Here is a 23,957-nt window from a genome sequence, read left to right as displayed (position 1 = left end):
GAAGTGGTTTGAAGCTTTGAAGTCACAGGTAGGCTGAAGAGCTCTCCCTCTTGGCAAAGGCCCCTGGCAATGAAATGTCCTCTTGCAAGGGAAGGGAGGCTGAAGGGACTTCTGAACTAGGGGAGAGGGTCTTGTACTGGGGATCTGGGAAAGACCTACTGGAATTAACATGGACAAGACAGGGCTGGATATCCACACTATTCTTGGGCACGTCAGAATGGTCGAAACATGTCCAATGTCCATCCAGCCCAATGCCATTTCTGACACAGCCACCAGAAGATGCAGGGAAAGAGCAGGAACAGGTGAGCATACATCCCTGCAGCACTCCCCCATCAACTGGCAGACAAAGCATTTGCTGAGCTGGAGGTCTCTCTGTTCATGCATTTTTGCTTGCCCCATGGCATGCTTTTTTTCCCCACAGTTTTCCCCAGCTCGTTTCTGAAACCAAATGGGATGCACAGGCAGGGTGGAGATTTGCAAAGGGAGGTTCACAGTATTGTGAGTGTCTGTAAGGTATGCAAGGAACATCTGGTAAAGGGATAAAAATGTAAAGCAGTAGTGGATGATAAATGGAAGTACAGTAGAAAGGGAGGCTTGGCAGTGTGTCTGGCACAGCTGCCCTTGGTAGGGACTGTTGCGTCAAGAGATTTCGCACTTTATGCTCCTAAAAATACAGTGCTCTTCATCTGTCTTGGGTACTGCAATGTATTTGGATGCAGGCTAACTGATGGGTTTTCCTTATATTCTTTACATTACTTGGTCTGCCAGTCCCTCTCACTGTGGAGATTTTTGTGGCTGAAAGAGTTCTGGATGTTCATTTTTTCATCAGTATGTAGGTCTCTCAATCTTTGTTGTATTTTCTAGGCTTTTTCTGCCACTCCTCCTCTGTTTATGATTTTGTTTGAGTTCATATATCCCACCACGTTTGCTTTTGGCATTGTTTCTGTAAGCTTCCCAGGGAGCGATTCAAAAAGATTCAAAGGGGATTATGAGGGAGTTCATGTCAGAACAATACCTGATGGGACGGCAGCTTTTTGGAGATTTAGGCTGTGAAATCTGCCGATTTTGAGTATCTGATCTGATTTTGAGTATCTACAATGAACCTGGAACACAAGCCACGAGCTGGGATGACATCTCAAAGTGATTGTCACGCACATAAGTGTAGTGTCCAGGGGAAGAAAGTTAGTAAGATGCCAGCTCTCACGCTAACAGGAATATGCCTCGACCCTGGCTGATGGTTTGGTGAAAACACTGCATACCAAATCGCAAGAATTGGGGCCGGGAGAGAAAGCTGGAGGCTCTGAGAGGGGTTTTCCTCATTGAGCATTGCAGGGGCAGCAGCAGCTTGAAAAGGGATTTTTGCTGATGTAAAAACCCAAATGAGAAAGGACAGTCATCCATTGTTCCTCAGCCAAAATACCAAAAAGCTCCCAGAGGCCGGCTCCCGCTTGTCCAGCACAATGCAGCCCAACGTTGCTGGGCTGCAAGAAAGTGTGACGGCCCCGTGTGCTTGAAGAAGTGGTCAGAGCTGTCCTTGGGCAGCACCACACATGAATTCATCACAGCACAGACAGAGAATATAACAAAAAAAGTCTTTAATTGCTGGAGACTCACTGATGGAGCCTGACTCTGCTAGCTTCATGCCCCCAGCATAGGACACTTCCCCTGGATGCTTTTTCTGCTTCACAAAATAAATCAGAAGAAGTATTTAAAAGCTATTTTCTTCCTTCTCTGGAAGTTGCTGGTGTAGATAACAGCTGGAACATTCTTGAAAAATAGGATTTGCAGCTCCCACGGGTGAGACCTTTTTTTCTGCAGCATTGCAGCAAATGGCTGTCAACAAAATAGGTCTCTTCCAGAGGATGATGGCTTTCAGAGGATGACCGCCTTTCAGAGATCCAGGAAGGACAGCTAAGAAAAGAATGGCTATCGTCAGTGGAAGTAACTACAGGGAACCCACGCTTTGGGAGTCGGAGACGTGTGAAACATTGGCAAGCAGTGCTGAAGAACACACGGTTTGTATTTCTGGCTGCTTGTGCGGAGTGGTTTATCCTGTGGGCTTTTTATTTATATTTTTATTTTCTTTTTGCATGCAATACCACACCTGGTTTGTTTTGACTATCGCTCAGCTGAGGGTATGCAATAGGACCTGCTGGCAGACGGTGGGTGGGGAACAAAGATGCATCTGCACACCCAGACAGCTTGCTTGCACACACAGCCAGGGAACGCGCAGTCGTGTTTCAGTAGCTGTGAACACATAAAAACACACGAACAGAGAAAACAGGAGAGACCCTTTCTCAACTTTAATGTCTTTAGCATTTTTTTTTAAACCTAGAGCAGCTGGATCAGATTTTGAAATCTAAGGTTTAATGTTGTGTTTTCTTAAGCTGGGGCTCTCAGAGTTTTGCACTTGTGAAAGCATGGCACAATTAGCACACATCAATGCCACAAAAAAATAAGAAGTCAAGCTAACAGTATAGTAGCCCTCTCAGAAGACTGAAGTTTTCTGGTCCAAACACCAGCCTCATGTTCTCCCCCCCAAGCAATACCGATGCTCATCCACTGGGATTTCGAGGGACTTAAACTTCTCAGCTTAAATTTATATTTCTGAATATTTTTTTGAAAGAAAACCTTGCCAAAAAAGTAATTTGGCTGGGCTCCTCTGTCTCTCTGCCTGTGCAGGCTTGCAGAGCCAGCACCTCTCCTGCCTGGTGGCAGCTCGGCACATGTCACGCGTGTTGTGGGATTCTTGGAAACGATGTGAACCCATGGGCAGGAAGTAAGCAGCGCTGGGAGATGGTGTAAATTCTCCCGTAGGTCACTGAAAGCTCCTTTGAGGTCCTGAAAACAGGGAGAGGAGGAGCCTCCCTGGGATGAAATTCGTGTTTAACTGCATGGGCACCTTTCCCTGCCCTCCATGGCCCCTGACTCATACCAGACCCAACGTAGTGTGTATTGCACTGGTTTTGCAAGGTGCTGCTCTGCTCTTTCACAGGACCCCTAAAGAGGCTTCCAGCCACCAGGTGAGCAATGATTGCCCTGTCTGCTGCCCTTGGGAGAAGACCCGACAGGGGTCTCACAGCAGGTAAGTGGATGAAGGAGAGATGCTGGCTGCCCCCAGAGCAACAGCATCCAGCTTCGGTTGGTGGGGAGCCACACCAGGCCTCTCTCCACAGGTTTCAGCTCTCCGGTTGCCACAGGCTGTGCTTCTGCAGCAACTACAACTAGCTCATAAAAGCATTGAATGGGGGGGCAGGACACACTCCTACCTTCGGTTTCTGGCTGTACAGCACCACGGGGCCTCCTGTTGTTTCTGGCCCTGTGTGCTGAAGGGAGACAGCAACACAAAGATGCATCTTTGGGCCAAAGAGGCACCACCTGTGGGTCAGAGGAGACCCCGGCCAGGTGTGATACAGTGTGAAAGCAACACCTGTGGGCTGAACCTGCCTGATACAGGGCTCTGGCCTCAGGGTGGGTCGCTGGTCAGCTGTCCTTTAGCAGTATCTGGGCCACAGGGTGAAGAAGCAGTCCCTGTGCTCCCCGTCTGCGATGGGTGCGTATCGCACACACGGCTCCACTCCAGACAGTGGAAGAGGGACAAGCAGAGACTTCATATTTGACGAAAGTACTTGGTGAACTTGGTCCTTGTAAGTCTTCCTCCTCCCCCCAGATATCCTGGTGTATGCTGGTTGATACAGTGGGTGTGCCTGGAGTATCTGTCCAGCAGCACAAGACCTTTCGGAGTAAGCCAGTGGTCAGTGAATCCCTGGTGGCCACTTGCAAGAGAAATAACAAAATTTAAAAAGTGAGACTAGGAGGCCAAAGTAGTTTTGCCTCTGGGCATGAGGTAGCACCGTTGAGCTACTCACAGCACAACCCAAAGCCAATCTGCCTCAGTCTCACAAGCGGCGCTTCCAGAGGCACAAGCCTTCTGTCATTTTTCATCGAGGACAACAGGAGACTGGGCTAACCGCTGTGCTAATTAAGTTGTGCTGATGAGTCAGGCCATGCCTGTATTTCTTGGTCTTTTTTTCCCCCTCTAGGCTCCTACGTGACATCCAGTGTCTCACTGAGGATGCTCACATCGTGCCTTCCATCAGTGCTGTCTGCACAGCTCCCCATGGCAGGGGGGACAAACACACAAAGCTGGACAGGCTGAGAAGGCAGGGGAGTGGAAAACAAGGGCTTAAAACAAAACTTACAAGCTTAAATGGGCAGCGGACTGGGAGCTCCTAGCTCCAGGCCATAGCCCAAGGGGTTAACGTGGTTGTTAGTCAAGCCCGTGATGAAACAGTTGGAAACAGAAGAACTGGCAAGTCTGCCCCTGGAGAAATGGGCCCAATTACTTTATCCGCCTTTTGAAGATGCTGAAGGATCGGAGAGGAGCGCAGCTTGCTGCCAGACAGAGACGTCGTCTGGAAAACATCAGATAATGGCCTACAGGACGTCCACTTTCCTCCACGGCAGCCTCTCAGCCTTGTTTTTTGCAGGCAGTTGCCAAGCAGATCGGTCGCTCAGAATAGGGTGAGGAAATCCAGCCTGCAGAGACGCCTGGCCGGCCCCCTGCAAGCCCGGCGCTGTGAATGACATGTTTCCTCTGGGAAAAATGATCTCAGGGAGAAGAATAGGAAAAGAAAGGCTGCCTAGTGAAAAGCTCTTTCCATCTGCAGCTGCAAGGCTGATTAGACCCATTCAGGGGCGGTAAGAGCAGCGCTGCCCCTCGCATTTCAAGGAGGCTGCGTGAACGTGGGGTGAAATTCTCCAGCCCTGGAAGACGTTTGCATCAGGAGAAGGAGGTGGTAGGGGCAGGGCAGAGAGGGGGAAATGCAACCAGAAAACCATGGTGGAGACAGGGGATTTTAGCCAGCCCGTCAGATATTTAGCCTTACGCTTTTTAAGATGGAAAATGAACTCCAGCAAGCACCACAGGGCTGCTGACGTGGAAGCAAGCCTGGTGGGTAGGAAAGCTATGGTGACCTTGGGATACTTTTTGGGTGTCTCAGCCTGAGCTGGAGCAGCTGTGCTGCAGACAGACCTCCATCGCAGCAGACTACGGGGCAGCCCTCAGGGTCAGCACTGCTGCTCAGGCCCCTCAGCCCCCTGGCAGCCTGTCCGTGTGAGGGTTTGCTGGGAGGTTGTGGAGGAAGGCAGCGCTGTCATTTCTTTCATAATTTTTAACCTCGACAGAGACAGCATCTTCAGATCACTCTCAGCGAAGAGCCAAGTGAAAATCTCACACTGATTCCTTCCAACCCTCCAAGCACCTTGGGGAAAAAACAATCCTCCGGCTGAAATACTGCAGCAGCTTCCCCTGATGCTGTTGATACGTAGCCAGTGTGGGCAGCAGAGGCAGCGAGTGGCATCACCGAATGCGTGTCTGTGTTAGAGGGACAAAAATGTCCCCGATCAGGCTGTTCTCTGACATCTGGCTCTACTGCATTTGGGCTCACAGTGCAAGAGTGCAGCTCAGGAAGGAGTCTGTGGCTGGCTTGGTCCTTCCTTTGTATCCGATGGAGAGGGTGGATGTGCTCCCCTTGCATTTCCCAAAGATCTCAGGCAGGAGAGTGGCACAGGGGAGAGGAGGAGACAGGGTGCTGGGGGATTGCTTGGAGCAAAGCATCAACCACCGAACCCCCAGCACCAAACCTGGCTCTCCCTTCGTTTCCAGAGCATTGGCTGTGGGGCTCTCACTGCCCGAGGAGAAGGTTTGTCCAGTGCATCATGCTGAGTGTTTAAAGCAAAGCCTAACCTGCCCCTAGAGCACACAGCTCTGCTCTCACTCGCCCATGGAAGCAGCCAGGTACTGAGGGCATCAAGGGCAAAGATTTACGCTCCAGCAGAGGAAATACATTTTCTCTCATCCTTTTCAGTTGCCAAGCCTGGAGAGCTTTGCTTTCATGGAAAACCTTTCTAACATGTTTTAGCCCGGCAGAGCTTCCCCAGCCTTCAGAAACATGTGAGGTACATGGACAGCTGTTGGTAACGGGACTTGCTTGGCCTCCTGGCTTGCTGTTGAGTGGAAATCTTCCGGTGCAATCTCACCTCTATCATAAGAAAATCAAAACAGATGGCAGAAGAAAGCATAGCGTGTTCAGCATTGGCCTCTTCTCCCTCTCACAGGTTTTGCACGCTGAGAAGAGCAGCCTGGGCACACACTCACTTCTCTGCTGCGAGACAAACTTTCTGCATTTCCCCAGCACTTCCCACCAGAACTGTTATAAAAATCCCCAGACAAAAGCACGGGGACATTCAGCCCACAGAAAACAAGCGTGAGACAGACCAGCAGCAGGACCCCAAGTAGTGGTTTGGGCTGAGACGTGGCCCCTCCATCCTCACCGACCACTGTGTCACGTAGCAGGTGCTTGTCCTCTGGGTGAGGCCACGTACGAACAAACCAGGCTGAAGCTCTGCCTTCCAGTTTTAATTAGCAGCTGCTTCTCAGCTGGTCCTCGTCAGCCCTCATGGCCAAGGGTTGGGTGCGGCAGTGCCAGCAGCCAGACAGCGCACGGGAAGCTCAGCCTCTGGCTGCGGAGCCACAAAGCGTCCCGTGCCACGGGCAGGCAGCTCGGCCAGCACACCTCCAGCCAGCCCTGCCTTGAGGTGGCTGCCGGGGAAAAGCGCAGGAGCAAACCAAGAGAAACCTGACCCGCGCCGAGCAGCCACGGGAATCGCTGGTGGCACTGACCTGGGCCCACCACGTCGCGCCAGGGGAGGTGAAAGGCGCAGGCCCAGTGCTGATGCTCAGCAACTTCTCCAGGCTGGGAGCACCGCAAAGGAGCGCGGTGCTGAGCATGGGGCTGCGGGACGGATCCTGCATGAGAGCACCCCCACCTAGCGGCCTGAGGACTCCCCGTGGCACCACAGGCAGGGGGCACGGGGAGACAGATCCCATCTGCTTTGCCTTGGGGTTGTCCCCGAGCTGCTTTGGGGCGCGGATCTTGTTTCCTGCAGGTGCCAATGAGACGTCAGGCATCGACTGGTTCAGTACCAGGGCGCTGTCACACTTACACACACCCCTACCCACAGGAACAGCCTTCCCCGTCCCCTGCAAAGGGGAGCCCACTTCTGACTGATGAGGACCTCATCACAGCGTGGCGCAGCAGGAGGCAGAGCACCTGCATCTCCAGACACCACGGGTGAGCCCGGCTATTTATAAAAGTTGCTTTCCTCAGCTGCGAGCCTCTCCACTCATTTCCATCACAGGCATAGGCTGTCACAGCTGCCAAGAGCGGGGCTTCTGCAGGGAAGCAGGAATCACAGCTGAGCTACAACACAGAAAACCTCGCTAAAGAAAGCAAAACACAAAGTGTTTCATGGTCTCCTTTTATTTTGAGCACAGCTGCTGTTTGCATCAAGTGAACGTCTCCCCTTCTTTTCCCCCATAATTCAGAAAATGCTCTTCCTTTATTCTGTTCAGCAAATTTCTCTACGCAACCACAGCTACTACAGCTTTAGTTTCCATCCCCAGAGAAGGAGATCATTCCACCTACCCAAAATGCCTCTGTAATTTACCCAAAACTCTGGTACCTGATGGCAACACCGCACCATTCCCACCTCTGGCACAACTTAGTTGTCTTCGGGTAAGAAGCCGGTTCCCAGCCTCAGGATGAGTCTCAGGATCCTGCGTTACCTTGGGTTATTTTAGGAACCCAAACCAATTGTTTGCTCCACGGTGGCTTCTTCTGGTCTTCTGGACAGAGCCAGAAGCAAATCTTCTCCCATCAGCTGGCTAGCCTTTGTCTCCAGCAGTAGCAAATACGGGAGGTGGCTCAGGGAAAGCTGCTGCCCTGTATCTCCAGGCACTGCGCAGCACCCCAGCCCCTGGCAGCACGTCGCCCTGCGCCTCCCACTGCAGTCGTTTCCTGAAGGTAATAATGGGGACTGGCGGGGGTCACACTGCTGCTGGTGCCCATTCCAGCTTCTTACACAGCCACACGGGGTTAGCAATTGAAGTTACCTCCTTGTGACAGCGCGGGGTGTTGCAGAGAAGGGATGGATCCGGGAATCACGTCAGAACAGGTGTCTGACAGCCACATCGCAGAGCCAGCCCTCTCAGCCCCAAACCAGCATCCCGCACAGACACAGGAGTTATCTGCCAGCTGAACTCCTGTCCATCGCCTTTGGAAAACCTAAGGGGAATATTCATTCCTCAGGCGTGCGGCATCACAGCCCAATGTCCCATTCAGAATTCTTCATTTCTGAAGTGCGCGGAGACATCTGCCTGGCCAGGTACATCGCCTCCTCTGAGCAGGAATGGGGACAGACCAGGGCCTCTTCAATCCTGTCAGCATGCAAGCCCTGCTCTGGCACCAGCCATGGAGAAAACAGCCCTGGAAATCAAGATGCTCATTTTAAGCATCTCTTGGTCTCCACGATTCCCCTGGTTGAAGTTTCTGACTCTCCTGGGCACCAGCTGTGCTTCCCTGCATCTAGGATCTAAAGCTTTGGGATCAGTAACCTTGCTGCGGGCTGCAGATGTGCTGTAGGAAACTCTACAACAGAGAGCCATCACGTCCTCGCCTCTCCATGTCCAACAGATGTGGGGGACCCAAACTGGGGTGGGAAATCAGAGCCTGCACCGAGAGATGGAGACGTCATGGCAAGGAATAAACAGCAGCAAGCCAAGAGAGGCTAGTGCAAAGAGGAAATCATTGTATACACTGACTGAGGCTGAGTGGAGAGCAGACAGACCCGAGAGCAGCGTTACAGTAATTCTGCATTTACAAATCTTCTGATTTCTTGCAAATTCTCTGTCAGTTTACTACCAGATTTACTAAAAACCCTGATTTTACAGAATGGTTGAAAATTCCTCGGCAGAAACACACACACTTGCGTATTGTGGTCAAGTTCACCTTCATGAAGAGGCCGGTGCCGTGCTGTCCACCGTCAGCTTGGTTTCCTCTTTCAGCTGTGGTCTACCTGCTAAACCACTACCGTCGCTCAGCTGGTGTGTGTCTGCAGGAGGTTTTCTCCAGACGCTTCTCGGAAATGCACGTGTCTGCTCTGGTGACAGTGAGTGCAGCTCACTGAAGTTCAGCAGACACTGAAGAGAACTTCAGCAGGACAGACCGACTGCAAACACCACGGCATGCTCAAGCTTTGCCACAGAACGGGTCCTGTTCAGATGGGCAGCGAGCCAACCTACCTGAGGAGTGCTGTGCTCCCACTCTTCCCTCCTGTCCTTTCAGCACGGTCCAACAGCACCAGCAACTACGTAGGAACACAAGGAACCAGCGGAAAAGGCTGATCTGTAGCTGAGCAGTAACTGCTTTTGTTGCTAGATTAGTTTATGGCGGGCTCAGGTGCCCAATCTGGTTCACTGCAGATGCCATGCTGACCCAAGGGGTGGAGATGGGAAGAAAGGAGGATGGGACTCAGCAGCCCCAGCAGAGCTTGGTGTGCACGCACGAGGATCTCCATCCACAGCCCAACTCCGAACAGCTGACGCCGTGCCAACAGCACCCCTGGGTGACCATAATGAACCTAAACAGACTCCAAATGCACACGCAGCTTTCAGAAATAAAACATTTCTTTTAATTGGCAAGTAGAACACACGTAACAGGTCATTAGTATTTTATAAACAATATTAAGTTACAAATACAGGTTAAAAATTGCAGTTCATGGCAGCTAAAAGCTCGGAGTCCAAAATGCACCTCTGCGACGCGTTATTTCCCTTTTCCCAGTCTGCTGGGCGAAGACGAATAAAAGATGGTTTACTGTCTGCTAGGAGGTGGTCTGCTCCATACTCAAACAAAAAGAAAACCTCATTCCTAAGAGCATCACTAAGAAACAGAGGCATTCAAGGTAATTCAGCCATCTCAAATCACATCAGGTGCAAGGACACGGTTGGGAGTTACTCGGTAACACCTTAAGCAAAGATACAGATACCTTCACGTTGAGCTGACAGTTGAATGCTTTCTGTCCCGATTCAGCTTCAAACCAGAACTAGCTTCCCGCCCACAGAAGCTTCAAGTCCATCATGCAGGCTTCCGTGACATCAAAGCTAGACGTTTTGTAAGTCAGACCCTTATACAGAGGAAAGTTATTGAGTACAACTAAACAGCTTACATAAATATATATCTTATATTTAGCAGATCTTTATTCCCCTCCCTAACGACTTGTGTTGGTATTAGTGAGATACACAGCTCATTCCGTTTTTAATACAACTCAGAACATTAACAAGTTACCATTACATGTGTTAATACACTAAGCATCCTTTAACAGGTCTCTCTCTCTCAAAACAACAACAAAAAAGTATTTAAAAACAGTTTTGGAAAGCTAGAAATCTATTTTCCAGAAAAGCGAGTGGTACTAGGATAACATGGACTCCAGTGCTTAAACATCCTTTCAGAGAAAAGCCATCTTGACAGCTTTTGTGCCTGGGACTCGGTGTGTCTCAGCTGCCTGACCTGTGTTGCATTCAGCCTTCGTGCTGTGGCGGTAAAAAGGTCATGAAAATCAGCTGACTTTACCTTTTGACCGGCGGACTTTCAAACATTGCCATTGTTGGACTGTATAAGAAGAGACAAGTAGCTCTGACATTAGTTCGTTTCTTTCTTGCTCACGTTTATGAGTCAGTTTTATTACACCACGGAGATCTCATCTTCAGAACCAAAGTCTGCTGAATGTGTCTGGAGAAATGACTTTGTATCTCAAAAATATCAAGAGTACCATTCAGATCTGAATTTCTATTAAAAACTGTGCACGTTTAGCAAAAACTAGGCTGCTGTAAAAACAAAAGGTCTGCTCCTTGGCCTGCTCATAATACAAGCTACAATGAAAGAGATTACACCAGAGGGTTTTAGCCTCTGCTTCTGTTCTAAATGCAGGCATGAAAAGCCAAGTGTTACTAAGCTGTTCCTAAGAGAGCACGCAGGGGTGTGGCATAATGTACAGTAATCAGGAACAAAAACAGTAACAAACAACAATTCTAGAAAATGCTGCGTATCAGCAGCACGCTTGGTTTCTGAAACGTAAGGAGTTGCATGGGAGTTGTCAAGATGAAGTCCACACACCTTGATCATTGAACTGATCACTAGATTCCAAGAAACCCAAGCGAATTTAAAAATACACATGACAACAACTGCCCAGAAGGCAGAGTTTCATCATCTGTCAATAACCAGATGAATAAAGTGCATAGCAACTATTATAACAGTTTCTTGAAAAGACAGTATGTTCAGCAAGTCTCCAAGTTTGTAAGCTTGACACTTATCCATACGGTTTGCTACATGTGTGGCTTCCCTTTTGTTTTGCTGTTCAGCTTCACCGATCAACCCTTCAGCACGGTCTGCGGCGTCCTCTGCACTTCATATGGAATGTGCTGAGATCTCTGACTGCTGCCTGATGTAAGTCTGGAAGCTCTTGTCACCAATGGGATGTTCCCTAGAGTTAACAACAACGACAACAGATTACACGGAGGATTTCCTGCCAAGAAGCCAAAATGTCAGAACTGTAAGAAACAGACACAAAAGCTTTTCTTTAAGTACCCATAAATACATGTCCCTTCTGGTATTTACTGCACGTTTCATGAGCACGGGCTCAAAATTAAAAATAAACTCACTTATTTTTATGAATTTCTTTTATGAATTGAAACATAAGCATTCAAAAATTCCTTATGCTTTAAATACTTAAAATATGGTGATACCAGTCCAAAGTCTAAAGCTTTGCTGGTATTTTCAGGATCTTTTCTGAACACGAATATAAAGGCCAGAACACAAGCAAGGGAAATACCGTTTCCCCAGAGTGTTAACCTGTTGCGACAGCCCGGACTTACTGGCTTCCATATTTTGTCTTCTTAAATTTATCCCTCTTATACTGGGCGTGCTCCTGCTCTAGAGTTCCGACACCTTCAATAATCAGCTTTAGTGTTTTATACGTCTCTTTAGGGTCATCAATGATGAATGTCGAATATTCTTCCTCTTCAGGTCCATCATACACGGATTTGCTGCCGCAGGCCTCTGGGGAAAAATCAGAAGCACAGGAATAGGTATCAGACAGGTAGGAGAAAAGGAAAAGTGGGACAAGCAGACTAAAAATACTCAGTCTGGGGTCCACGCAGGCCAGAAATTCCCCTCAGTTTAATCCAGTACAACTACCACAAAACTGTGGCCAACGCTGACAGCACCAGCAGAAGGAGCAGGTCCCTGTCCTTTTGCTGGGCTGTTTGCAGGCACAGAGGCTGGCTCATGCTCCTCTTGGTGTCACAAGGAAAGGGCATCAAGCCTGCCTTCGTGCAGAGCTGTCCTCTGCTGCACAGGCAGCGCTTTCATCCAATTACCACTGGCAGTACCGTGCAAACATCCAGGGAACTCTGAGCCAGGCCTAACTCTGCCACTTTGGTGCAGGACTGGGCTGTATGAAATGAAGAGTTTTGGGGTCACAAGGACAAGTTACATTCCCACACAGCATGTATGGCACTTCATAGTAGACCAAATTCAAAACACTTCCAGGTTGAAGCAGTCACGGAAGATGTTTTTACAACTTTACCCCCAAAAGACTCGCACAACAAGCACAAGGACAGTATGTCATGAGTACTGCCTGCTTAAGGAAATATTCTAAGAAGGGCAAGTCGTAATGTTACCTTCTTACCCTACCAGGGAGCCTTTCTGGCTAAGACATCAGGACACTGCTTACACGGACAACTGCAACACATTCACCATGTCATCTACTTTGGCATTGTTGGTGAGCATGTTAGAAAGACAGAATTTTACTCTTTTGCCTTAGCTTTCTAGCTTTACTGCTCTTCCAGTCTCAGCTGTGGAGGTACCTTCCCCTTGCTGCACTGCCTGCGCCAGGCCCGCGTCCTTTCCCCTGACACTGAAACTGGATGCTGCTCTGGCAGGGAGGATTCGGAACAGGGGCAGGCTGGGCACTGGTTCAGACAGCTCGGAAGTGGTGGAGGATCTTCAGTTTGCAATTGCATGGTGGCCAGGACTGGATTAAAGTGCTTTCCAATCCGTGTTTGACACCACCAACTTATCTCGTATTATAAAACAGAGTGCTATTTAAAGATCAGTGCCACAGCGAAGGCTTCCCTGACACTCCCTGTGCTAAATTGGGATTTCACGTCTGGCACCGTGTACACCGGATACTTTCCTTGGCATGCCCACCAGTATTAACTTCCTCTGCTGTCTCTTCTTTCTTTTATCCTTTATATCACATCTTTGTCCCCCTAGTTCTTAAGGGCTCTTCAGCCCAAACTTCACTTCTCGTCACTCCAGCCACCCAAAGGTCATCTTCTGTTGATGCTTCTGGAAAAGCCTGTCCAGGGAATCCGTTTGGATCCAGCCTGTTCTGGGAATCTGAATCAGGGAATGTGCACGTGGCTTCTGGTCATATAAAACCATGTTCCACTGACACCTCAACTTTGCTGGTGCTTCTTTTCGGGTTCAGTAAACCTCTGGTTTAGTCCACGCTCCGGTTTGTCAATTCAGAGCATCCAAGTTATGCTCTCCGACCATGCTATTTTGGGATGCTGCGGTTAAGACCGTATTTCAAACAACTGTTTATTATGCAAAGAACTTTGTACAGACTATGAGACTGCACGCTGCGCCAAAAATAATCCATACAACTGCCTCACGGCAGCAGAAGGCAAACATCAAGTAACGGCTAATCAGGATTTGATCTGCAAGGTTGGTCTAACTGAAACATCCCATTTTTCAAAGGTATTTTTGCCTCGCTAGGTGTATCAGAGGTGCAAAGATCTTTCCCCCTTACCTTGCATTTTCTCCAATTTTGGCATATACAAGTTGAAAAGAGAGTAGATGCGCTCAGTTTCTCTATCTCCGTCTATATCCAGTTGTATATTTGCAGGCAGGCCTCTGTATGGGTCAGGAAGAGAGGTAGAAGTTAGATGTTAAATGGTCTATTATGGCACAAGGAACACTTAACGAGGATGAAAATCCATGATTTCCCTGTTTAAAAGCAAGTACTCATGAAAGCCAACAAAATGTATGGAATGGAGCATAAAACTTCCTACTGGTCCCAAGAGAAAAGGTAGCCAAGTTCAAACTTCTTTATGCCTGGATTTATCCAGCACGCTTTCACTCTGACTTGAAAGAGAAGATTGTACCAGTAGCCAGACATTTTGGTGAATTAATCTATTGTAACCAGATGGAGGAGCCAAAGCACTGAATTCGCAGCCATCCAGGTCCATTCTGAGACTAACTACCACTATAGACTTATTGCTTCTCTCAGTTTAGCTGAAAATAAGTTTCCTGAGAACCGTGCCTCTTCATTTAACAGAGACCCTGCTCAGAAAAGATCAGTTTAGAATTAAATCCAGAAGCAGATCTTTGTTTTGGAAATACACAAACAAGGCACTGAAGGCATGGCTGGCATATTTACTAACGGCAGATGATCAGAATGAAAATATTTTATCCCACAGTCAACTCTTATCAATGTTTTGAACTTGAAAAATTTCAACATTATGACTGAGGTTTGCCGATACCGAGAGCATCAGAAGTGACACCAAAGAGGGCCTTTGAAAACACGACGCTGCCTGCACCTCTGGTGCACTGACACACGTGGCCCTGGCAATACCCAGACCAACGGCACGGTACAAATCCTTACCCCGTGCAGGGTGTGCAGCCAGGAGTGTTATCCGCAGTAGCTTTACAGCAAAGCCAGTGGCCGTTAAGGTAGGCGGAGGGATGGTAGACCGTGAGGCGCTTCTTGTTGCACTGACTGACTTTGGTGAGTATATCGATCCAGTCCTTGGCCTCCACACAGTTATTTGCTTGGATATACAGGACTCTTCTTTCAGGCTGGATCACCTGGAACATCTGCAAACAGAGAAGTAACCACAGAATAAACCACCCGATCGAGTGGGTGAACCTAGGACCGGGCTCAGACCAACGATTTAATGCAGTAAAACCAAAATGCAGAATGCACCGATAAATACAGCTCAGCACAGAATCAAGAAAGCAAATGTGCCCTTAAAACAAGACCTTTCACCTGGTACAAGGAACAAGATACTGTTCCTTGAGGTGATGATTTACAAGCAGCTAATATCAACTTGCTGGTTGGGCCTCCGCAAGCCTCCGGGACGCAATTTTAGTAATGTCACGGCTCCAAGTTCTGGATGGCTGGCAGAAGGAACCAACGCAGGGCTGAAAGGAAATGCTAGCCAGAAGGAGGCAGGAAAGACTAAAAATGAGAGTCTGGATCCAACCTTTGGGACAGCTTTGCTTTAACTGCTATATTTCTAGTCTTCTTAACCCTTAACTTCAGCACGACTCTTTCGTTTTAGTAACTTCCACACTTCTGTGCCCAACTATAGCTGCTATTAGCAAATCACAGCAATGCAGTTTCCTGTTTCTATTTAATTGCCTGGGGGTGGTTCAAATTACTACAGGTTAGTTCTGCCTTACGGCTCGGGCACTCAAAATCTAAAATAAAGCTTCCCCTGCCTGTCCAAAACAGCTTCTTCTCCAAGATGGCACAATTGCCTTTATTTTCTTCCCCTTGAAGAGGCAAGTTTCTGAGGTCCAGCGTTACTGCTCGATTGTGCTGATGATGAACACTTACCATTTCCTTTACCTTCTGCAAACACTTAATTTTAAAGTTTTTTCCTCTGTCAGATATTCTTAAATTATCCTTTTCCCATTTTACTTTCCCATTTGATTATTCAAACCATTAGTCATAGCACTGCCCACATAATTTGGAATATTATTTTCCGAACAGCTGGTTCTTCTACTTCCGAAAGAAAAACAAAAAGGCATAAAACATCAATTTTGGGGGTGTGGGGTGGTCCTGTGTAGAGCCAGGAGTTGGATTCTATGATCGTCGTGGGTCTCTTCCAACTCAGGATATTCTAAGAAAACTGAGATTCACCTTTGTGTATTACAAGGACCTGAAATATTGGCCTGAATTCTGTCCCTGGCAGCTCAGGAGAATGTTGCAGGCTGGCACCAGGCACCATCTCTCCTTCCCTCGGTACACTTTCAGGTGCACATCCTTCGAAACTGCTTGCAAATATACTTGCTAATTTGCGAATGAACAGCTGTCTTGTAATTACAACATCACTTACAGCGGGAAACAGAAGCTCCAACAGTCGTTTCCCTGCATTTGGTATCCCCACAGCCACCAGACGATAATTAGAAAGGCACAAAGGCCTCCCCCCGTCTAACAGCAGTGGATGAGCTGCTAGTGGCAGTCCAGCACTGCCAAAATGCACACCAAAGAGGCCTTTTAGTAAGACTTTTCAGGACTGAACTGGCAATCCCAGTCTGGGGAATGGGGAAGGAAGGAGGAGGAAGATGGCAGTGTGCAGCCCATCTCTCTGTTAACACACAGCTACAGGGAAGAGGATTTCCATGTCCTGAAGGGGTAAACGGAGCCTGCTGCATTACAACAAAGGGACAGACTTAAGGGGCATGGCTTTGTGTAAGGGGATACCAAGCTAAGTGAACTAGCATATGGCAACGACTAAGCCAAGAATTTCAAGTGGTTGCAGGACCTTTACACTATCAAAACCACCGGTTGCTTCTCAAACAACATGGAAGACCTGAGAAATACTTAAGAGGCACTCTCTAGGCCAAAGTGGGCTTAAGGAAGATGAAGGCCGCTTGAAAGGCGATGCACAGCCTTCCTAGCCTTACTGCCAGACACGCAGCTTTATCAGAGTAATAAAAATAGATTTGGTGCAATTCAGAGCACAGATACACAGAATATTTATAGAAAACGTGTATCTTTAATCACACTTAGCACCCATGATGGAATATCCGTGGCAAATACATCTGCTGTGGTGTCTTGAGAATTCTGTTCTTGCTGCAGCCTTCTATTTATGTATGGCAAGATAAATGGGAATATAAATGTCACCGGGAGAAGGTGACAATGGTATTTTTTACTGCTTATGGAAAGACTCTGAACCTTACTTTCTGGAATGGACGTGGTCACCTTCATTTCCTAGTCAACGCTGACTTTAAGCATCCAAAAAACCCACAGTTTCTGTTCATGCTCACAGTACAAACTTCTATTGTTAACAATAAGGGAAATTTTCCCTAGAATATTCTTTTAAATAAGGAGATATTCTGAATGCATTTTAGCTCAGCAGACTCAGCCTAAGTTAAGGAATGTTTTCACTGAAGAGTTAACCAGAATTATAGCTCAGCTCCTCTCCATACACAGTAAGTTTTATCCAAGTGTATGCCCGTGATCGTTCACAAGTGCAAGCAGTCAGTTCCTTCCCAACGGAGAGGTCTGACAGAAAGGGCAGGGACTCGATTACCTTACCTGTGCCCAACACGGCGGAGCCCAGACAGCTGATCAGCAGTGGGCAGTACTGAGTGTGCTGCGGATCACGAAACCCAAGCACTGCTGACTGGACTGTTAAGAATCTGAATGGGCTGTACTTTTGGAAACTCCTGCTACTATATACAGAACAAGCAGCTGTGGTTGTACGTCTTTCAATGGAAACCCAATCCACGTTACAAAAGGGAAAAAGGCGATTAGGCTGGCGCATCCAGACCAGCCTAACTAGTAAGTTAATGAAGATGACCTACTTACATTTTTCATTTTAAAGGATTCCTCCTCCAGTCTTTCCACTGCCAGAATGTTTTCAATTGGAATGCTACACAGAGGGTGATCACCTGCAGAATGAATACATAGATGCTGAGCAACTTATTCACAATTCAACTTCACCTTCTGCCCTTATTCTTAAGGCTGATTCAGTTCCTTTGAAGATCATTTCCACTGCATAGAAAAAAAAATCTTTCCCTCAGCAGGGATTTACCAGCATGGTCCTGAAGCATTACCTTAATTTCATTTCTGCTTTCAGCAGCACTACATTATGCTAGCAAATCTCTGAGAAATTGCCTGCTGCAGCAGGACACAGAATATTTACTGAGGAGGTGAAAGAAATCATTCTTGTCAGCCGAGCTGAAATATTTTGATGGTGGTGAGGTAAGATTCCGAAGTTGAGTGTGAAATGATGACCGGCATGATCTGAGCCATCTTTCCTCATATTTTTCACTCCAAATTTGTTTATTTGATAGAAGGGAGTGGTATTTGGTGTGTACTACTGAACCAACAGAAACAATTTGTGAAAAGCAAAATTCTTGATACTGGGAAGTATTAAGTGAACAAGTATTTGCAGGTTCAAAGCTGCAAATCCCTGACTACTGCAGTCAGTTGTGCTAATGCTGCAGAATTTGTAAGAACTAGCAGAAATGCATCTGACAATATTCAACCCAAATCCAAATCCCAGGGTAAAGTATTTGAGCTCCTGAGTTTTGTTTCCTAAAACAATCTCCTAGGTAAATGTGAAACCTACAGATAATGCTAATAACTAATATTAAACAAATACTATCAAATATTCTGCTAATTTATATTGTCTTGGGCTATCCAGGAGCCTTCTCTAGCAGTCAGTACAGATACACTAAAGAAAGGGGAAGAACATAAAGGCTGACAAACTTCTCTGTGCTGTGCCTTCTACAGTTACAGATCTAGATATCAGTGTTCAGTCCTTATAGTATCTTCATATTTAATCTTCACTTTAAAGTATGGTTTAAAAATAAAAAAGACTGGCAAACCTTTGTTACCTTTGCTTTTCTGATAGGTGAACTCATGATTTGTCAGGCGAAACCATCTCTTCTTGAAGTTTTTCATACCAAATCGTTTTCTTCCTTGTGCTCTCTTGATCATGAACCTAGTAAACAGGACCATGGTTGTTAAAAGAGACCAGATTTTACACTTACATGCATATATATATATATGCAAACATATTTTATATGTATTTATGTATATAGGTTTATACATACATACATATACGTATATATACACATACGTGATGGCACGCACAGAGCTTTAGGAGGGGACACATGGTGTTTTCTCACTATTGAGGCCTTGTCTTGACAAGGAAAGGAAAGTCACATTTGGATAGGTTTAGTGCGTCTGTTAGTTAAGCCTGTCCTTTTTCCAGATCTAGATATGGGGCAAGACAAGTAGCTTGATTTGTAGTGTACACAGGGACTCTAGTTAATTAGCTGAACTGCAGCATGTGCTCTTTCCTCTGTTCTAAAGGACTTCCTACTACAGCAGAAAAAGGTTCTGTGAAGCCTGACATAACTTTACAAGTTGATGATCGAAAGCTAGGACAACCCCCTATTTTTTTTGGCAGAGGAGAGGCATTCGTTTAGTGAGTTGTCAGTTTTAATTAATTTCAAATTTGAATGAGCTTACAAGGAACTGTGACGCATCCGCCGCCTTCCTAACCACTAAATCAATCCAAAAGTTTCAAGGTGACTTTGGAAAGCCTCCTTCATACTGCTCAGCCTCACTTTTGGTGTAAAATGTGTATGCATATGCAGTAGGGGACTTGATAACAGCTATTCTACACATTAACTACTGTGCGAAATACAGAATCGTACAATGGAGGCAGTAAAAACTACTTAGTACAGAGCAGTTTTTATCAGGTAGGAAAGCACTACGCAGCACAAAGAGCGTGCAGATTGAACAGCGAGTGATTTGGTTGAAGATTTTCAATAGCAGAGCTAAAATGCTTCGAACGGCCAATCCTATTTCTTGCTCTGGGTATCTTCAGTCAGAAACAATTGCATTGCATCCAACTGAGCAGCAGGGCTGTTTAAAGCTCGAACAGAAAACCAAGTTCCTTCAGACTTTAACTATTTTGTGACCAGCCGGGCTGGTGCCTGCTGCCCATTCCAAGCTGTGTGGGCAAAAGCTGACAAGCACTGTACAGAGCAAAAGATATATATTTTTTTTGTTAATCAGCTATAGTTACACACTCATCCCATTTTTTAAATGGTCAGTTGCTGTCTCAGTCCTTGTTCTTGGATTCCATGAGAAAGATTTAATACAACCCCGTATTATTCAGATCATCATCAGGCCCCACTGGAGGGTGGCAGTCTTTGTGTATTTCAAGGTTAAATCAAATTTCAAGGGAAGAGCAGATATCCTTAGGCTGGACAATATGCTCTGCAAGTCGGTTTCTCTTTTTTTTTTTTCATGCCAACACTTAAAAGGTGACTTAGAACTGAAGACTCCTACTAAGCCTTCCTAGCTGAGAAACACAAACTCCATACTGCAGAGCTAAGAGCAGTATTATTTCATTTCTAATTAAATTTTTCAGAGCTGGCATAGCTGAGAGAAGAATGTGCTTTGATTTCCCACAGATAGGTGTCAAGTGTTCAAAACCATTGAAGTTTCAAGGTCAATTTAAAAAAAAAAATATTCTAATATTAGCAGAATGTGTGAGAAGTCAGAGCAAATAGTCAAAAGCATGAAGGGAAAAAAAAAGACAGTTTAAGATGAACCCCATTCCAGGGCTGGATGGCCAAAACTTTTCCTTCTTGTGGTTATGGTGGACCTGAATTTGGATCTGTCTTAGCTTTGCTTGGAAGCATCAGCATGCAGCTTTCACCCACAGGAATGGCAGGACTGGTTCTCCCTGGAGTTCTCCTTTCGCAAAGAACCAGGCAGACAGCTACCAAGCAGTGATGGCATGACCAATGCCAGCAAACCTAAGTGCCAGTGACTAAAATCTTTGGTACTACGCATCCATTCAGAAGTACATATGCTATGGCTTTCCATCTAGAAACTCTTAATAGAAGGATAGATTAAAAAAAAAAGAAATAAAACAAAAACATGGCAAAGACAGGCGGACACCCCACTAACCAGCCAGTGAATCTGGAGAGTAATCAAACAAAAGGCTGGGAAAATTCCCACCCACTCTCTGTGACACAGCATGGCAATAATGCAAAACATCAGGAAAGGCAGATAGCTGAAGCCGCTCTGCAGCCTTGAGAACTAGTTACATGAATGCTTCTTGAAGTGCAACTTCTTAACCACTTGCAGTGAGTTCTTTGGGATATATACGCTGATAATTAAGCAAATTTCAGTGCTTCTTGGAGCCTCTGCCTACAAATTAAAGTCCATAATTCTCTACTTTCAGCAGGTTTTTGTTTTAAGGAGGAAAAAAAAAGGACTCAGTCAGCATGTAAGAAATAAATAACAAAATGTTCTCTGCTGGTTTTATACAGGCATTTCAGGATCGTTAAACAGACTACTTCCTTCCCAAAGGTAAGTCAGACAAGTCTGCTGATGTGAAGGAAGGACATGCTGTCAGCCAGTAGCTACAGCAAAGCACCAACTGCCCCTACCATCTTACCTGCACGAACTATTACCATCAACTTTCTTTACTGTTAGTTTAAGAGTCCTTACAACAGCAGCCACAGGCCGAGCAAGAAAAGACAGAAAAAAATCAGACAGGAGCAAAAGAAAGACAGAGGCAGAAAAAAAAATAATGTTTTAGAGTTAGAGGGAAAATGTTACAAACGATACAATTCTTTCCAGAAACAAAAGAATGATAAATGTGCAGAATTAAAATAGACAAACTTGCTTATAGGGACAGACCCTCATCAGAAGAATGACGTGAACTGCTGAGGCTAACTGGAAGTAACAGTCATGTTTTTTACTGAAAATCTAATTTTTACGTGACACAGAGTTACCAGGAAAGATTACTTTCAGCAAGAGTTCAGCTTACTAAGTTCTGACAGGAAGAATGTGGATTTTTACTTTCCTCCTCCCAGCCCGAAGAACAGTGCACTTAGATGATCTTAACTCATTTTTTAATACAAAAAATGCCATCATTCAGTCTCTAAAACTAGTATGGCATATAGAACATGGTTCCATAAAACAGAAAGGTACTAAAACCAGAAACTGCTCCAAGTGTAACATAGATTTTCCTCAAAATGGCCCCGATAATGATTAGTGTATGCATTTTAAAGGGCAGCAAAAGCAAATCCAATCCGCAGGCTTTGCCCTCACTAAGATATTCAGTATCTGCATTCACAGTGAAATTTTACAGCTTTTGCTCACCGTGGTTTAAAAAAAAGAAAAATAAAACTTGATCTTAACACAGTGCTGATTTAAATGTATTTTGCATTAACTGTGCTAATTAAGGTCTACAGGCTTCTTTTTCCTCCATATATTCCAAAATACACTTAATATAAGGTGTTTAAAACAAACAAAAGGATGTTAAAATCAACTAGAGCAGCCACAGAGAGTAGAAACAGCAATATAATGATTTTCCTGCGTTCTTTTCTGAACACACAGATGGAATAGGGGTGGGGTAAAAGATAGCTGCCTTAGAATGGTAGCAAGCACACACTGAGAGGGTTTTGTTGCACATGCATACTTACCCTTCTTTAAGCAATATAGGTTGCTCTATGCTCTTGTGATCTCTCCTTCCTGAAGATGAAATTAAATCTAGAAACTAAAAGGTGAACAAAAAGCATAAATAAAATGACAGTACAGCACTACCCCAATTGAAACCTTTAACGTTAGTCCAAATGGTGCTACAAGGACACACTGTAAAAGTAGTTAAACAGAAGGGTACTGGCAGATACTTGTGGAATTTGGGAAGTTTCCTGGGCTGTAAACTAAAAATAGTACAAATGCTCCTAAGCAGAAAAGCTGCAGATGACCAGCCCTTCTTTTCCTGTTTCTCCTTTGTTACACGTATCTTTCAATTCCTTTTGGACTAAGCAATTTTCAGACAGATCTGCAGCATCCTAAGAAGCATGCCCATGACTCAAGCAATAAACAGAAGCTTATTGATCCAAGCTAATTATTAAATACAATCAGACCCAAAGAGATTATAATATTGGCATGCACATAATTTAATGCATTCTCAGAATTGTAATTATTTGGAGCCTGCCTTTTCTAGTACACACACCCTAGTTTACAAACAGTATATTCTAGGTTTGAGCATCAGCTTCAAGAACACATAAGGATGATTCAGAATGTTTACAATACATACATTTTTTACTGCATCTGCGTATTTCTGCTCATTGAAATAGTCATAAAATGTAGCCATGTAGGATTCCTTGAAATTAGCCTGAAATACAAAACCAAAACCATGCATATCACAATACAGTTTATACCTAAAATATTGTTGTTAGCAGTAGCAGACCATGAGATGAACCACTGCAGATAAGGGGTTTTTCTTTCTGGCCAGAGGTAAAATAAACAAAGAGCTACTTTCCCATTGTACAGCACACATTCAGTAGTACCAAATTCTTATTTCAGATGGTAGTAGAACACATCCCAAATGCTCAATTAATACAGTTAATAATGCATTATTCAAAAGCTTCAAGCTTCTGCTTTGGCTTTTAATCCTGGTCTTAAAAGCTGACAAGAAGTGTATGAATTCTATTGCCTCAAAGGACTCTTAATTGAGGTACAAATTCATCTACAGTTGCCTGTGTTAATCGTAACAAGACCACCAGCAACCCCAAACTATCATCAGATATAGCAGTTCGGTACCTTATTTAAACAAGTTTTACTTCATTTAGAAGTATAGAGCATAGGCATACAGATCTCATTTCACCACTGACTGGCAATAAACTGAATCAGTATGAAAGGCAAAGCACTGCCTTTCCCTTTACTGGGATATTCTTATCAACTAAGGCTTTAAAATGAGGAGACAATCTGAAAAAACCTGTAGAGCTGCTATCATGTATCAGATGCAAATAGAGAATTTCACGGGTTTTCCTGATCACTATCTGTTCTTCCAGAAGGAAGGAATGAAAAGCCCTGGAACAGTCTTCTAGGCTGGGCACACAATTTTGCTTTACTAAAATGTAGTTCAGATTAAGACAGGCTTATTTTTCTCATGAGCATGTGAGGCTTATAATCAAAGGAGACGAAAATTAGTTTTGCCTAAAACTAGTGCTACTCAAGAATTTTAAAGGCTTAATTACAACGAGTGATAGAAGCTTTAAAGAAGGAATCACCTTCCTGAATTAAACCTTTAAATGAAAAAGACATACTTACAGATTTAGATTTTGATAGGCTGCCCAGTGTTTGAATGGTTTTAGAGATAAGTGTCAAAGTTCGAGAAGTCTGAGGATCCTAGGAAAGAGAACAACAGCATTATATGGATTGGATATTTAAAACCTCTTATTTCTTATTCTCCTTTTAGAAAATGTATA

The 23,957-nt window shown here is 45.4% G+C and overlaps 1 protein-coding gene across 2 annotated transcripts in view; it reads right to left on the bottom strand.

Moving 5' to 3' along the window:
• Positions 1-9,511: 9,511 nt before the first annotated feature.
• The window catches only part of RASA3 (RAS p21 protein activator 3), a 120,464-nt gene continuing 106,018 nt past the window's right edge, over positions 9,512-23,957 (bottom strand). Inside the window, exons 16-25 of one of the 2 annotated variants that reach the window (XM_035317366.1) lie at positions 23,800-23,877; positions 22,784-22,861; positions 22,164-22,237; positions 21,131-21,178; positions 18,543-18,649; positions 17,509-17,591; positions 14,572-14,783; positions 13,717-13,820; positions 11,774-11,957; positions 9,512-11,382 (exon numbers count right to left, since the gene is read on the bottom strand). In XM_035317366.1, the coding sequence (XP_035173257.1) occupies positions 11,307-11,382; positions 11,774-11,957; positions 13,717-13,820; positions 14,572-14,783; positions 17,509-17,591; positions 18,543-18,649; positions 21,131-21,178; positions 22,164-22,237; positions 22,784-22,861; positions 23,800-23,877 (1,044 nt within the window). In that variant the 3' untranslated portion in view covers positions 9,512-11,306. The remainder of the gene's footprint in view (positions 11,383-11,773; positions 11,958-13,716; positions 13,821-14,571; positions 14,784-17,508; positions 17,592-18,542; positions 18,650-21,130; positions 21,179-22,163; positions 22,238-22,783; positions 22,862-23,799; positions 23,878-23,957) is intronic. The other variant, XM_035317374.1, reaches the window with a different exon arrangement.

Source organism: Oxyura jamaicensis, chromosome 1, assembly GCF_011077185.1.
Source record: "Oxyura jamaicensis isolate SHBP4307 breed ruddy duck chromosome 1, BPBGC_Ojam_1.0, whole genome shotgun sequence".
Lineage (NCBI taxonomy): Eukaryota > Metazoa > Chordata > Aves > Anseriformes > Anatidae > Oxyura > Oxyura jamaicensis.
The sequence above is the reverse complement of the archived record's forward strand: the minus strand, read 5'-3'. Positions and strand labels throughout refer to the sequence as shown.